General features: G+C 39.8%; 1 protein-coding gene across 1 annotated transcript; it reads left to right on the forward strand.

Annotated features, from left to right (window-relative positions):
* The first annotated feature begins 15,212 nt into the window (after positions 1 to 15,212).
* Positions 15,213 to 15,556, forward strand: LOC103265758 (28S ribosomal protein S36, mitochondrial-like). The gene is given in 1 exon segment (XM_021715190.1): positions 15,213 to 15,556. A coding segment is annotated over 1 exon segment (312 nt). The 3' UTR covers positions 15,525 to 15,556.
* Positions 15,557 to 17,172: the final 1,616 nt, after the last annotated feature.

Genomic DNA, 17,172 nt, shown 5'->3' on the forward strand with positions numbered 1-17,172 from the left:
CTAAGAAAATTCAGAAAATGCCTTCCTGAGTGGCTGGGGAAGAATGAGCTTCTAGAGCAGATTTAAAGTACAGGCAGAGCCTTCAGAAACTTGTTTGATGTAGTGGTTACCTACTCAGACTTGGGGATCATAGCCTGTGTGTAGGAGAGAAAATGAGATTGTCTTACATTTTTTTCATTTCTTTTTTTTAAGAAAGCTCAGGTAGCATAAAAGTTGAATCTAAAACCCACTGGGTATATTTGCATATTCAAGTCTGGGACATATCATGTAAGCACTGAATTATGGTATTCATTATTTCAAATGACAAGCTGAGTTTTTGTCTTCTTTCTAATTTCACAAATTGATTTTCCTTGAAACCTTTGGTTTGGACTTTATGATTTTAAGCTTTCATCACGAAAAAAAATGACAGCATTGAAGATTAAAGTATGTGACTCTTCCCAAGATGTTTTTATTTCTGCAAAGGATTCTATGCATATTTGGGTGTTTTTCTAGCTCATAACTTGTATTTCTTGATATTCTTTTTATATTCTGTATGATTTTCTAAAAGAAAAAATTCTTCTGTGGTTGTAGGACATGTCAAAGAATAGAGGCTACAGTTGTATATGAAAGGAAGTTTTATATTACTTTAGAAGCTCATTTGACTTGAGACCTATCTTTTCCTCATGGAAGCATCAAATATGTTTGTACAATATGATGGAAAATCTTTCTGTAAAATACCATTTTTCTTTTCTTCTGAACTAAAGAAAGTGTATGTTTCAAAATGTGAATACTAGCAGTCAGAAAACAGTATTTTTTTTTCACCTTTTCAAAGTTCTCAAAAATCTGTATCTAATCATGATTTTTTTTTGCCACAGATTGTTTCTTCTCCATCCCAGAAACTTTGAAGTTTCTTTGCATGACACCAGGACCAATGTCTCTTTAAAATTACATAGAGATGAAAGAGGGGTGCCATGTCCTCAACTAGAAATGAAATCCTGAAGCTATATTTTTGACTTTGTTTTGCAAAGAGGCCCTTCTCTTTGGGTAAGGTAATTTGTTATTCACAGTTTCCTTGTCCTCATATTATCAAGGGAGAAATTTTAAAGAAAGCTCCAGGCAATGTTTTCATCACTGAATCTTTGGGGAGTTATAAAAACAAACAGATTACTGAACCTGCAAGAGAATCAATTGTGAAGTCATTACATTTAAGCATAAGCAAAATTTCCTCTTGGATCATTAAGTTATAGAAGAATAGAAAGATTGCATTTTGAGATTCAGATAAAGCTAGGTAAGTCAAACAAGTAAAATTTTACAATTCAAGAATATTGATAGCAGTTGAGTTTAATAGACTTCTTGCATTCCAAATTTAAAGCTTTCTTCAATGTACTAACAGAGATACTATAGCAGTAGGCATTTTAAAAGGAGGAAGTAACAATTGAAAACTGTAATGCGTTTTTTATTCATTCCCCTTATTCACATGAAATATTAAAACCATTACAAATGGTTTGAAAGAAGGCAGGGGCAGAAAATCACCTGCTTCCCTCGCCCCAACTATCTCCTTCAAATCTGTGCCTTTTCCTCAGGCCAAGGCCCACACTTACTTACTAAGCAGCCACACCCCACAGAGGGAAGTCTGGGCAACCCAATCCTGATTGGACCAAAGCCACTGACCCTTTTATTTCCTTCCCTAAAATAGTTCCCAGCCCTTGACCTCAGGCTTTATTTCTCTTCAAGTAGTAGGACCTGATTTGGCTCATCATGCTAGATGATTAAGATTCCTTTTGTTCTCTAGTTGCTTCACCTTCCTGCTTTATCCCCTTGGGTCAGCTGGAGATGGAGACAACTCATTCAGAACCAGCCCCCAGTCCTCTTTCTGGTTCTGTCCATGAGGCAGGTGCCCCTATTGAGTGAGACTTGATCAGACAGAAACACAGCAATGGCAAGAATTGATGTCAATTTCCCTCCAATCTTTTCTGAATAGCTTTTTGTCCCATAGATAAAACCATATACCCACACACATATTTGAATATCCTGCCTTTTTATTTTAAATGACATGATAAACATTCTAGATAGTCTCTATAATGGTCATGTTTAAGACAATAAAATACTCTCCAATTGATATATAAAAATTTATTTGGCCATTCTGCCCAAGTAGTGAACATCTGTTATTCTATCTGCTTTAGCACCTCTCTTTCCTTTAGGGAAATGCCATTCCCCCTTTGTGTAGGACCTAGATAGGACTGTTAATTGCAGTGCTTTCACTCCCCATCTTGCCTCACCAAAAGATAAGCAGAGAACTCCAAGATAGGGCTAGTTGGAGACAATCTCCAGATAATTAGGACCTTGAGCATAGTATCACCTCTCTCAAAGGTTTGGTTGGAGATGAGCAGGAGACGATTGAAACTAGGCCATTCTAATACAATGCCATTCATTTGAGGAACTACCTGATCTTTCCAATATTGTCTTTTGCTGAAGACAGAGTTGCTTTTTATTCCTGGCAACCAAGGAACTCAAATCCATAGACTTGTTGTTGGCATTTTGGTTATTGTTATTATTTTGAATATTTCTATGATAAACATCTTTGGACATGTTTGAATGGAAGTGGCTTTTTATATATTTTACATAATTTCTTAGAAGTATAATTACTTGATTAAAATGTATGAGCATTTTTGTCCGTCCTTTTTTTTTTTTTTTAGGTGGGGCTCCACTGTGTCACCCAGGCTAGAATGCAGTGGCACCAAAATGACTCACCACGGCCTCAACCTCCTGGACTCAAGTTAACCTTCTGCTTCAGCCTCCCAAGTAGCTGGGACTTTAGACACGTGCCACCATGCCCAGATAATTTTGTGTGTGTGTGTGTGTGTGTGTGTGTGTGTGTAGAGATGAGTTTTGCTATGTTGCCCAGGCTGGTCTCAAACTCCTGGGCTTAAGTGTTCCTCCTACCTCCCAAAGTGCTGGATTATAGGCATGAGCCACCGCACCCGGACTGGTTCTTATTATAAATTGACCAAATGCTTTTATGAGGATTATATCTACTTCTATTTTGTATTATATGTTACAGAAAGTACTACTGAAAGACATTATAAAAATTTACCTTTCTGTTCAGAAGAACCACATAATAGATTATATTTCTAAAGTACTTGAAATAGGAACATAGAGTGTTTTAAGTTTAACTTTAATTTCATTAGGCTATTTATGGAATCTTTAGAGTTATTGTCAAACAGGCATTTATAGGTTGCTCTGTACCAAACCTAGGTTGATAAACAGATTGTTTATTCAACTGACTCAAATCTGTAATAAAAAGCTGACACAGAATATTTAATATCCATTTTGCTAGGGGTTTTGCATTATTCTATGAAATCCTCAAAATAACCCTACTGTTATCCCTATTATATAGGCAAGGAAAAGAAGACTTAGAGAACATGATAACTTTCTCAGGGGCTGTACTAGAGGCAGAACCCACCTCTATGTGGTTCTTAAACCTACATTATAAAACTGTATCCCAACCATCTGTTCCTATAGATCTTGGGGTTAGAAAGCCTGATTGAAGTCCTGACTTCACCACTTTGTAGCCAGATAACCTTGGGGAATTTACTCAGCTTCTTTGAACCACTATTTTCTAATCCTTAAAACTAGCATAATAATTACAGCTCTACCTACCTATGAGGCACATAGAAATAACACGAGAAAGTGCTAGACAAATGTAAAATGTTAGCATGGTTATTGAGAGTAGTGAACACTATGGATAAATATCTCAGACTATTAGAGGTAATAAAGAATATTGAAACCTTAGGATACTCATGCCTCTCTTTCTGTTGAGTTCTGAAGCAGTTGAGATTCATTCACAAGTGTAACAGATTGGGGTGAAAAATATCAGCTGAACTGGGGAATGTGGCTTAAATGTGTGACCACAATGAGCTTCCTTAGTTCCTCACTGAATGAAGAAACAGACTTAGCTCACTGAGTCACTGACGGAGCTGGACACTTTGTGTCTCTCCCACTGGGCAGCCTGTGCATGGAAGTGGAAGACAGAGTCTGCTGAGAACAGCCTACACCAAAAAGCAGAACACAAAATATCCCAGCTGGTCAGGTCCTCCTTCCTAAGTAAACAATGACATAATTCATTGAACGATCACAGGATTCATTCTGGCCAAAGCCAGTGAGATGGTGCAGAGAACTAGAAGGCAAGGTTTCCTTTCAAGCTTTACCCTACTGGAATTCATTATGGGAATATGAAGTTTGTTAGGGAATAAGGCTTCCCTTATTGATAATAGGAGATAGCTGACAAGGATCACAAGGAGTCTTAACTTGTTCTGCCTCCTATTTGGATGAGTGGAAGGGAGCCATCTGTGGCTGCTGCATATGATATTGTCACACCCACTCCTTACCGCCCCACCATGTGGTCATAAGACTTGCTTTAGAATGTTCCTTTAAAAAGCAAATGTGTTTTGTTTCTATAAGATATAGCTCAATGTCAGAACCCTTGCATTGCTTCCTATCTGATGTAACCGTTTCACAATGTTTAGGCAGCTTGTTCTCTCTGTTTCTCTGTGGGGTCCCATCCAGGCCAAAGTGTGCGCCAGCCTCATTTGGATAGCAGATGCCCTGTGGAAGGGTATTAGGAGACAAGAGCTAATTGGAACTTTGTGATTAGTTGTCATGGATGCCTGGTCCTGTCAATAGTGCTCAATAAAGCCAGAAGGCCAAGTGTTCCCCTCTGCATACTGATTGCTGACTCAGATTTCTCAGTGCGGAAAGGCTTTCTAGGCAGTCAATTTTAGAATATTAGTCTTGGTTTTTAAGTGGTTAAAATCCCTATCTGGTCTTTAATCTGAGTCTAGAGAATTTAGTTATGGCTGAGAGTCTGCCTTGATATTTTTGCCCTCAATATACACAAACCTTTCTGCTGTCTCCTAGATCCCTGAATCAGTTATATATATAATCAACTGTCTCCAGTCTCCAAGGGTGACAAGAACATATTCTATCAGGTTGAGAAGACAGAGGAACTTTTAAAGTATCTTTTCCTTGTCCCCTTTTTCTTCTCACTACCTCCCATAAGGCCCTTATCCTTTATGTTTACACCATTATGATGACCACTGAGAAGGTCTTCAGGGCTACCCTGGGTCCTATCCTCCTGAATTTCTGTTGTTCAACTCTTTCTTCCATCCTGTGAGCTGCCTTTTCAATTAATTCCTATTTTGCTTTAAGTTGGCCAGAGTGTCCTTGCAACTGAAGAACAAATAAAACACACCAGCTTGCTATGTTCTATGTTGCTTCCCAACTTATGCAGCATTTTCCCTCTAATCCACCTACTAGTCTTTAGTATTAGCTTCCTTTTCTTGAGTAATTATCTGTTTGTGTGCATGTCTTGTCTCCCCGAACAGAACGCCATCTTCTCAAGGGTGTTGGACCACGTTCTATCCATCTGTGGCTATCATACAGCACCTAGCAGTGCCTTTCACAAAGTAAGTACACAGCAGAAATTGATTGATTGCTCCATCTTCTCCTTTGTCCCCAGCAATTCTCAATCATTTCAAACATCTCCATGGGAGTACCAGAGGAAGCACTTAGCTTTACCTGCAATTGTGTTTCTATACCCCTAATAGCTAAAAGAGGACCCACAGAGGCAAGTTTTAAATCCTGTCTTGTGGCTGGGCGCGGTGGCTCATGCCTATAATCCCAGCACTTTGGGAGGCTGAAGTGAGAGGATTGCCAAGTACAGCCTGGGCAATTTGGTGAGACCCCATCTCTACAATAAATCAAAAAATTAACCGGGTGTAGTGGCGTGAACCTGTAGTTCTAGCTACTTGGAAGGCTGAGGCGGAAAGATCACCTTAGCCAAGAAGGTCAAGGCTGTGGTAGCTGTGAGCATGCCACTGCACTCCAGCCTGGGCGATAGAGGGAGACTCCAACTCAAAACAATAAAAAATAAAAATAAAAATAAAATAAATAAGTAAATCCTGTTGTCTTTTTAGGTCTCAGCCTTCTGATACCCCATGACTTGTGGGGCTATAGCTTGATCATCTTCTCCTTCACCTACCTGTGTACCTACTCTATAGGCTCTTCATGCGGACTAAGTCTTTATAGTAAAAGGGTCAGATAAGTAGAAAATCATTTTGCTTAATTATAGGAGTAAGAGTACTGTGTATTTTAGTGTGTGTCTATGACAAGCACATCTTTGTTTGTATAGGAGAAAAAGAAAAAGAGAGTGAAAAATAGATTACCATGTATATTATTCAGTACTCTTGGATTATAAAGTGACAGAAACTCAATTCAAACTAACCTAAGTTAAAAGGAAAATGTATTGGCTCATGTAACCTTCTCATAGAAAGGTTAGGGTGAAGAGGTCTTTGGGAACAAGAGAATGAGATACTTGGATTAATCCAGTGTGGGCCGTCTACTCATCCCTAAGGTGGTGGCAGTGATAGTAGAGTCTTTTTTTTTTTCTGAGTTGGAGTCTCACTCTGTCGCCCAGACTGGAGTGCAGTGGCCGCTCCCGGCCACCACAGCCTCAACCTGCTAGGCTCTGGCGATCCTTCCGCCTCAGCCTTCCAAGTAGCTGGAATTACAGGCATGCACTACCACGCCCGGCTGATTTTTTGATTTATTGTAGAGATGAGGTCTCACTGCCCAGGCGGGTCTCGAACCCGCATAGAGTCTTAACAGAGGAAGGGTTGTATATAGGATGGGGACAGGCCTAAGCAGACAAAGACAAGGGATACCATGCCATGTTAAAAATGGTTTTTTTTGATGTCTTCCTTATTTCACAAATACTTCCAACAAAATAGCCCACGGGGGAAAAGAACACAGGAAATTTACTAGTGGATATCCTAAGCCTGGTGCTTGCCTTTAACAGCTAATTAACTGCTTGTGCCTAAGGGTATAGGTGCCTTCAGGTACTTGCTTCTATAGGGTTGTTCCCAAGCTGGGCTCTTACTTGGTTCTCTCCCTTTGCTGTTGCTTCACACTAGTGATCCTCTCCTTTCCTGACCTCTGAGACTAATGACTTGTTTGCATGGGCTGCCTAGGTTTGCTTTCGTTTTTTTCCTAGAGGACTGTCATATTATCCTAGACCAAATAAACTGTAGCCCCTGGGCCAGGCTATTCCTCCACCAACAAGACAATGCTCTCAAGGCTCTTAACCTTAGTTGAGGTCATGCACTCTTGGAAAAGGAAAGGCTCAGTTAACAAGGCTCAGTTAACAATCTAGAAACTGATTGTTTTTGACATGTTATAACATTTGTTCACATTTTGCAACTAAAGCATTTCCCTACAGAACCCAACACCAACCAAGCTGCTTCTGGAATGTAGGATGGCCTCCTATATGGCATGTTCTAAAAAACTGTATTTTGGGCACTTAACATATTCTGCACTACTCAGGGCACAGCACTGCAATTAACACCACTAAGCCTGTCGTACCATGGAGTTAGTCTCATGCAGTGCAGCCTCAGAAGTGAAACCAATCTTTTTTGTGCGTCCAGCCTTTCTTTCTTTGGAAGTCAGTTGTGTTTTCTGCTGACTCTCCACAGGAGTGTCAGTCCCAAGTCCTCCAACTACCACCTGGAGTAGTAAATGCTCCTGACAGTCCCAGAAGGCATCTACTGCTGGAGCTCCAAAGCCTGTGATAGATTAGGAGAGAGAAATGAGAAAGCTGAGTTCTTCAGGTAAACCTTGCTTTTTTACAAGTCCCCTAATTTTACTGTATACTTATTTTGAATTCTCTGATAATTTGTACAATTTTCCTGTAAGTCATTCACACACAATTCCCTCTCATGAAATGCTTGGCTTTGTTAATGCATATCTATTTATGAGAGTTGTGCTTTTTAAACATAAATGTTTTATATGTGCTAAGGCTCTTGGCTTACATATAAAGGGGTATTGAGCAATATGATACAGAAATCTTTTCTCCACAGCTCTCATGTACAGAATTCGTTGGATTGGCTGAAATAGACAGATCCGTCAATTTCTGTGCTCACTTATAATAAGGAAGTCATTAGCTAAGGAACAAAAAATATAATCATGCAATTAGAAAACAAGCTGGATTTACTCAGCATAAAAGCAAGACAGAAGAAATGATGTGAAAGACAAAGTATTTCTTTAATCAGATAATTGATAGTCTATTAAAAAGTATTAGTATTCTTTATGGTGAGAACTATCTTGACCCAAGTGGGCAGTGGTAAGCTCTTTGGCCCTTTGCACCTGCATAGAAAGGTGGCTTTGCCATAAAGTCTCATATGCCACAGGTGCCAAGGTGCCCAGGCTTGTTCTTAAAAGCACTATGGATTGTGTTTTAGCCTTTTAGTGAACCAAATGGATTAAACAAATCCACCTGTGAGAACACCTCCTCTATTTTTGGTGAAGTCATTCTGCCAGTGTTTTAATAATAGTTACTTTTTCCAAAGTATAAATGTTGTCCCAGGGCTCAACACTGGTAATTTTTCTTTCATTTGTGATTAGTTTCACTACAGGGAATTAAATATTCAACTTCTTGCCTTCCAGGATACACTCAGTCTTATCACAAATCTTTTCCAGGGAAGGAATTAGATTCTTTAAAGAACTTCCCTACCCTTCCCCATATCCATTCGATTGTTAAGTCTGTCCACAGACCCTGGGAGTTCTGCAAGGGCAAAGTGTCTGTACCCTGCTCCACTTCTGGCACAGGAGAAAAAGCATTTGTGCAAGTCTGACCTTACAAACACTGAAGAATGCTCCTTGAATGTGAGGACCTTCTGCAAGTCATTCCTTATAAGAAAAAATGCACACATGCACAGACATACTGCATTACTGCAACATAACTGTGATGTCAGTTTGCATACTGAACCAGCTGTTTCCCTAGAATGTTTTATCTGGCATCCTCTCTGGACAGTGAATGTAAAAGACTTAGGTTGAAAAAGTGCATTAGCTTTTGATTAACGATTGGATGAGGGCCAGTTAAATATTTAAATCTGAATGAGCTTGCTGACTCAGGGTCCTTAGCAGCATAATGGACAGATAGTCCTCAAAGCTTTCATTAAAAGGGTTTCTGGTAACTGATGTCTAGAGAAAGGAGTTGAAATACAATTCACTGATCTACTCAGCTTTCATCTAAAACAGAATATGTAATCTCAAAGAATTCAACTGGTCTATTGAAATATTCAGGTAAAATTAAATTTAGAGCAGCAAGACCTGAAATATTTTGAAGAAAAGAAGCCTCCAGTAGCTTTATGACTGTATCACTTTATCCGTTTGAATCTTGGATTTAATTATGTTTATTGCATTTTAAGTGCAGCTAGAGTCACAGATCTGCTGATAACAAAGTCTGGAATGGTTTGTGGGAGGCTCTCAGGATGTATCAGAGACTGATTTGATTTGAATTTTATTTTTAACTTTAGTTCCTCTTTGAGCTTCACCTTCTCATGTTTGTCTTTTGTTTCTTAGTACAGTGTCACTTAACAACAGGAATATGTTCTAAGAAATGCATTATTAGGTAATTTCGTCACTGTGTGAACATCATAGAGTGAACTTAAACAAACCTAGTTGGGATAGCCTACTCCATACCTAGTCTATATGGTAGAGCCCATTGCTTCTAGACTACAAGCCTGCACAGCACATTACTAAACTGAATACTATAGGCAATTGTAACACAATGGTAAATATTTGTACATTGAAACATAGAAAAGATACAGTAAAAATATGGTATTATAATCTTATGGGACCACGCTTGTATATGTGGTCCTTTGTTAGTTTTTTTTTTTTTTTTTTGAGTTGGAGTCTCACTCCATCACCCAGGCAGGAGTACAGTGGCACTCATGGCCACCTCAGTGTAGGCCTGCTGGGCTCTGGGGATCTTTCCACCTCAACCTTCCAAGTAGCCGGAACTACAGACGTGCACTACCATGCCCGACTAATTTTTTGATTTATTGTAGAGATGAGGTCTCACCATGTTGCCCAGGCTGGTCTCCAACCCACAGGCTCAGGCAATCCTCTTGCCTCGGCCTCCCAAAGTGCTGCGATTACAAACTTGAGCCATCATGCCCAGGCCCTTCATTAATTAAATGTTGATATGTGGTGCACAACTGTGATAGGAACAAACAGTGCCTATGCAGAAATCTCAGCAACCGAAACTACCCTACTCTTAGAGGTAGTCTATTTTATTTTTTCCCAGATGAGATGGGATCTCACTATGTTGCCTAGACTGTTCTCAGGCTCCTGGGCGCAAGTGATACTCCTGTTTTGGCCTCCTAAAGTGCTGGGATTACAGACATGAGCCACCATACCTGAACTCAGTGGTAGTTTTATAAACCAGGACCAATGACTCAGCCTTTAGACTGTAGCCTGAGATGTATCCACTGTCATTTTGCAATGACCCTAGAGGTAAAGGTGCTCTCTCTTCTTATTCTCATGAAAAATGTGATATATTTTAGTTTCCTTTCTCAGTCTACTAATATCTTATTAAGTTGACATGATTGTAGCTGTGCCTCCAAAAGGGGACAGCAACAATAGCTCTTTGAAAATGGGTAAATTCTTTGCAGCCAACTCTGTGTTGAATGTTTCATGTATAACCTGTCTTCCCAGTTGGGTTGAGAGCCTTTTGAAGGCAGTAGTTGTAACTTTTACGCTCCCTGATCTCCTTATCCTCTCCTCTGCCCCACAATTCCAGCAATTGGTTACCACGCCATCTTAATTCTTTTTCTGAAGTGTGTAGTAGACAACTTTTAGGGTGTCTGCCCAGTTCACAGAGATCACTGCCCTCTCTTGAAATCTGTTCTCATGGCCATAAATGTACTACATGACTCTTTCTGAGGCAACAGCTGAATTGGACCAGTGATAAACGAGTGCCACAATTTGAACCAATAAGACTCATACTCTCTCTCTTTCGCTTTCTGAAATTTCAAATTAAGATTCAGAAACAGCTATTTCATTTCTGCTTATGGCTTGAACTGTAAGATGAACTCAGAGATATAGGCTTGCAATAGTCTGCCAAGTAGAGAGAGAAGCAGAGGAAGCCAGTCTGCACAGAGAGAATTAAGCAACACATAGAGAGAAGCAGACATGCAGAGATAGCTGACACCTTTCTGGTTAAGTTCCAGTCAGTTCAGAGGTCCAGATGCATTCCTGTCTGGGAGCATGATGATGCTCTTTTGTAAATCAATAATAAATCCCTTGCTATGCCCTTTGTGTGTTAGCTTAAGCTGTCTTTTGCCCTTGAAATCTAAAGAGTTCTAAATAATATAAAACGTCTGATATACAGAAAGCAGAGTGATGGTCGCCAGGGGCTGAGAGGAAGGGGAAAATGGAGAATTACTTAATGGTTATAGTTTTAGCTTTGCAAGAGGAAAAATTGTGGAGATTGGTTGTACAACAGTGTGACGATACTTACCACTACTGAACTGCATGCTTAGATTTAGTTAAGATGGTAAATTTTATGTTGGGTGTGTTTGATCACAATTTAAAAAAATAGTTTAAAAATGTTTGTTATCGCCAGATTCCTTGTCTTCCTCATGAATACAGCCCTGTTGGGATCTCCTGGATAATTGTAGTCACCAAGCTGGCCTTCCTACTTCTGCCCCCTTGGAAGTTAGTCTCCAGCAATCTACCTTATACAGCAACTGATATTTCTAAAACAGCACTAAAATCATGCCATACTCCAACATGCAAACCTCCGTGGTTACTTATTGAATTCAGGATCAAGTTTACACTCTCCAGCCTACCCTACAGGATCCAACAGACCTTTCCAACCTCTGACCTATAACAAGAAGCAAATGCTAGCCAGGTTAGTCTGCCTTATTCCAGAACTGTACTTACTTACTCACGCTGTTTCTTCACTGTGGATACCTTCCTTCTCCTCACTATATCTTATCTTTCTTTCAAAGCCAAGGTCCAGACCCACCAATTCTATAAACCATTGCTTACCACTATAGTCCTCTGGGGACATTTGTTATTTAAATTGTACTTCTTTGCTTTTAAATACAGTTTCCTATACATCTATCTTGTCCCTTTGCTAGATTATAAATTGCTTGATGACAGAACCTGTGCTTCATAATCTTTTATTTTTCCTAGATACTTGTGCTCTTGGTAGCTCTTAATAATGCTTGTTGCATGAAATCTGAAATGAAGAAGGGCTGCTTCACCTGCTTGTCTCTTCAAGACAAATACTTGCAGAGAAGTACATAGTAGAAACATTTATTGAACACTTCGCATTTGCCAGATACCATGTCAACTTTTTAACATAGATTATATACTTCGTTTAATCATCCCAACAACCTTATTAAACACATATGATTATTATCCTCATATTGCAGATGAGAAAACATAGGCTCATATAGTTAAATAACTTGCCCAAGATCATATCTATTGGTAGGAAGCAGAGTCATGATTCTGAACTAAGTCTGTTTGGCTCCTAAGCCTATGCTCTTTCTACTATATCACCACATATCCCACCCTCTATTGTTATTGCTGGCTTTATTGCTTGTTTTTCCTGTGCATTACAATCTCTCCAGAGGCAGGAATTTTATCTCAGTATGTCTTAGGGGCTCACTACAAACCTATAGAGAAAAAAAAGGCGAGAAGAAAGAAGGTGGGGGTGGGGGAGAAAGAAAGGAAGGAGATCGAGAGGCAGTGAGAGAAAGAGGGAGGGAGCCACACAGGGAGGGAAGAAGGAAACGAGGGAAGAAAAGAAGGAGAGGAGAGAAGAGTCTCTGAAGTGGAGTTTGTCACTCTGCTAAGCTTGGCGAGGATCAGTCTTGCAAGGGACTTGACCAAAAAGCACTGGCTTATCTGTCTGAGCCATATTCTCAATGTCATTGATCCCTTCCCTCTGGGGAATAATTCAACCATGTGCTTACTGTATAGATGATGGTGATGATGAATATTCTCTTGCCTCAGTCTCTTTTGGCCAGGGTTCCTTGGCTTCCAGCCTGTTCCTTGCTTGTTTTGAACAAATAACATATGACCTTTTCTGTTTGGCAAATGCTGAACTATGGCCCCTCTTCACCACCAAGTCTCCAGATAAAAAGCAAAATATGCACCTTCCTGACCATTCTTGGCCCCTGCCCCACAATCAGTCATACATGGAGAGTGATAGAATATGAGTGGTAACATGAGTACAAGAGAGGATGAGTATATAACCCCTAGCTACAGTTCCTGAGATTATGCTGTTGAGGATTATTTATTTGGGTTAAGAGTCTCCTCACTACCACATGTCAGTCTCCCTACCTAATAAAATGAGAATATTAAGATTGCTATAAAGATTAAATGGGTTAATGTATATAATGTGCTTAGCATAGTACCTGTCAATAAATGGTAGCTATTATTGTTGTCATTAGTAGCATTAGCAGTACTAACAGTATTAAGATGCATGATATCCTGGGAAAGGTAGCACGTTAAGTCAGAATCAGTCATGAGTTAACTTAGGGGCATTAGTATACTAACTTTTTCATGCTGCTTCCCAAAAAGATGGTTTTTCAAGATGAGTAGCGTGTAAAGATGATTTATTAAAGAAGAAGGGTCTGGAAATTAGGAATACTGTGTATTCAGGTTGTGTGTGAGGAGACAGGAAAGAACTGAGGCAGAGCACAATTGTGTTTAGGGGAAACTCTGATTGCAAGGAATAAAAAGCTAATTAGACTTGCTAAAACCATAAGAAAGTTTGTGAGGAGGGCACTGGGTAAGTGGAGGGACCAGAGAGCAGAGCTTCCTCTCGCATTCCTAATTCTCCTGAATTCCACATGACTTTATTCTCTCTTTAGGCAAACAGACTTTCTCTCCACAGTGGTGATGTTCACCAATATCATTCCTTAAGTCTCATCTTTTTAGTTCTGTGACCAAAAATGCAAAGCTTTTTCTCCTCTAGTTTCAAAATTTAAAAAGGAATCCCAAGGCAGAACTTTTATTTTATTTTTTTTGAGTTGGAGTCTTAACTCTGTCGCCCAGGCTGGAATGCAGTGGTATGCTCACAGCCACCTCAGCCTTGACCTGCTGGGCTTAGGCAATCCTTCCGCCTCAGTCTTCCAAGTAGCTGGAACTACAGATGAACATTACCACACCTGGCTAAGTGCAGAACATTTATTGGCTAGGCCTGAGTTTCATGCGTCTCTAACCCTAGAGAAATCGCTTTGAATAGGGAAATTCAGAGCTAGCATTGGTGGTTCCACCACACTCATAAAAATGGAGCAAAGTAGGAACTAGTCAAATAGAAATCAACAAGCCCCTGCTGGCTTTTTAGTGTGAGTATGTGGTTTGAAGAATCCAGACACTTAGAGCCTCGATGGACCTGAAATTTTCCTTTAGGTAGATGGAAATCCACATTTTTCTAGCTAAAATTTTTCCATTCTCTTTGTGAGAAGTTTCCATGGAGAGGCTAGCTTTGTGGAAGAGAGTGGGAAGAAAACAACTCATGCTGTTTTTCACTGGGGCACATTCTTATCGCTACTTTAGTCCGGTCCTGCCCACAGCTCATACATTATTCTCTACTCTTTGTGGCTTCTGAGCTTTTTCTTTGTGCACTGCTCATAGTCCCTTCCCTAAAAGCTACTCTATTAAGAGGGAGATTAGCCAAGTGGGCTGGTTTGATTATGGGCTTATTTAACTCATAATCACATATCTGGAAAAGAAAATGTCAGACACAATTTAATAGTGCCAGATATAAAACATGAAGTAGAAAGACCTCTTCAGCAAACTGCAGGCTTGCTAGTAACCCACAGACAAATGGAACTATGATTCTACTGGAACAGGTGAGGAAATAACACAATGAGGAATAGTATTTAAGATGAATTGAGATGGCCCGGTGCAGTGACTCACACCTGTAATCCTAGAACTTTGGGAGGCCAAGGCAGGAGAATTGTCTGAGCACAGGAATTTGAGACCAGTCTAGACAACATAGTGGACATCATCTCTACAAAAAAAAATCAAAAAATTAACTGTGTGTAGTGGTGCATGCCTGTAGTCCCAGCTACTTGGGAGGCTGAGGCGGAAGGATAACCTGAGCTCAGGAGGTCAAAGATGTGGTGAATTGTGGATGGTGCCATTGTACCACAGGCTGCGTGACAGAGTGAGACCCTTGACTCAAAAAAAAAAAAAAAAAAATCAATTGTGTCAATGTCCAATTTTGTCCGGGAAGAGCTTTGCTGTGGGGGATGCAAGGAGATGACATCAAGTCTTTAGAAAAATGTCGGGACGCCCTGCCCCCGCCGCCCACGGCTCGGCTGGTGTCCGCACACCGCTGGTGCCCGGAAGCTTCCCCTTCTTGGAGGGTCATGATGGGCAGCAGGATGGCGTCTGCCAGCCGGGTCGTTCAGGTGGTGAAGCCACACACTCCATTAAGAAGATTCCTTGACAGAAGAGACAATCCTAGACCCAATGTATCAGAAGCTTTGAGATCAGCAGGGCTACCATCTCACTCTCCTGTAATTTCACAGCAATCTAAGGGAAGTAAATCACCAGATTTGTTGATGTATCAGGGTCCACCAGACCCTGCAGAAATAATAAAAACATTACCTCAGTAATACAGAAGGAAACTTGTGTCTCAAGAAGAAATCGAATTTATTCAACGTGGAGGTCCAGAATAATCCCTGTGGCTACTGTTTGTCATCAGACAAAAGAATAATCTTTACATAAAGGACTTCCAAAATGAGAAATTGTATATGAAACAACTTTAATAAATATTCAGGAAAAAAAAGAAAAATGTCTATATGTTTAGGGTAAAAGTTAAGTAATGAGGCCGAGAGGAGTGGCTCACACCTATAATACCTGCACTTTAGGAGGCCAAGGTAAGAGGATTGCCTGAACCCACAGGTTCGAGACCAGCCTGGCAACTTGGTGAGACCTCATTTCTACAATAATTAAAAAAATTAACCGGATATGCTGGTTAGTGCCTGTAGTTCCAGCTACTTGAAAGGTTGAGGTGGAAGGATCACCTGAACCCAGCAGGTCGAGGTTGAAGTGGCTGTGAGCATGCCACTGCACTCCAGCCTGGGAGACAGAGTGAGACTCCAACCCCCCTCCCCCCAAAAAAGTTAAGTAATGAGAGAAAATAAATGCAATATAATCTCATTGACTACCTGGTTAGGCTTGGTATGAACTGTGTCTGTGATGGTGCTGTTAATTTGGAGACTGACCATTGTCCTGCCCTAGTTGGTAAGGGTTTGATTCAGATGGAGAGAAACAATAATTCTTTAACAGTGTACAAAGCACTTTCTTATACAATATATTATTTTAATCTTCCCAACCAGCTCAATGGGATAGAATGTTATTTCCATTTCACAGAGGTGGAAACTTGAGCTGGAGCCAGGAACTTGAGTTTGGAAAGTTGAACATCAATGATTCTAAATTTTAGTGCACAGAAGCACCTAGTGAACTTCTAAAATGTGTATTTCTGTTCTCTACATCCAGAGAGGCTATTGAGTCAGTCTGGGGAAAGGCCAAGGAAACCAAATTTTTATTATTCACTCCAGGTGATTTTGAAGCATGGAGTCCACTGAATACACTTATGAAGCACTACTCTAGGCTCTAGGTACTAGCTCAGTTGACTGTGTGAGAGAAACTGAAATACAAAACTACGTAACCAAGTTTTTTAACCATTCTGAACCTCAGCTTCCTCATCTGAAAAATGGATGATGATAATAAAAATAGCTAGGTTCCATGCCAGATGATTTACATATTTCGCCTCATTTAATCTTCCATAACCCAAGGAGATTGGTGCTATTGTTGTCCCTATGCTATATGACTCAACCCCAGATAATTTCCATTTACTCTTTTATAATTGTAAGGAAAATTCGAGTTAATACATAGAAAGTATTCAGCAGATATTTCTGATATTGACTGAATGGAAGGAGCTATTATGACTACTAAAACTGACAATGCTGACAATACAGCCACTTCTAAAATGCAGGATTTGAATCAGATAATCTCTAAGGTCCCTTCCAGCTCCACCATGCCATGATTTCAGCATAGCAAGTATATGCTATATTTATGAAAAGAGTGTAACAGTAACTCAACTACACACAATTGAGAGATGTATTGATTTTTTAAAAGTAAGCTTATATATAGACAAAGACTAGACAGAGAAAAATGAACAGAATTATTGACTTTGATAGTAGGGCTATGGGTAGTATTTATCATTTAAAAGTTTTATTTTATATGTATTAATATAATTGCTGTAACAAATAAAAATATGGAAGAAAAGTTCTATTTCTCTTGTGCTATCAATTTACAGTA

The sequence above is a fragment of the Carlito syrichta genome, unplaced genomic scaffold (genome assembly GCF_000164805.1).
Source record: "Carlito syrichta isolate Samal-C Ts95f unplaced genomic scaffold, Tarsius_syrichta-2.0.1 Scaffold306834, whole genome shotgun sequence".
NCBI classification, from domain to species: Eukaryota; Metazoa; Chordata; class Mammalia; order Primates; family Tarsiidae; genus Carlito; species Carlito syrichta.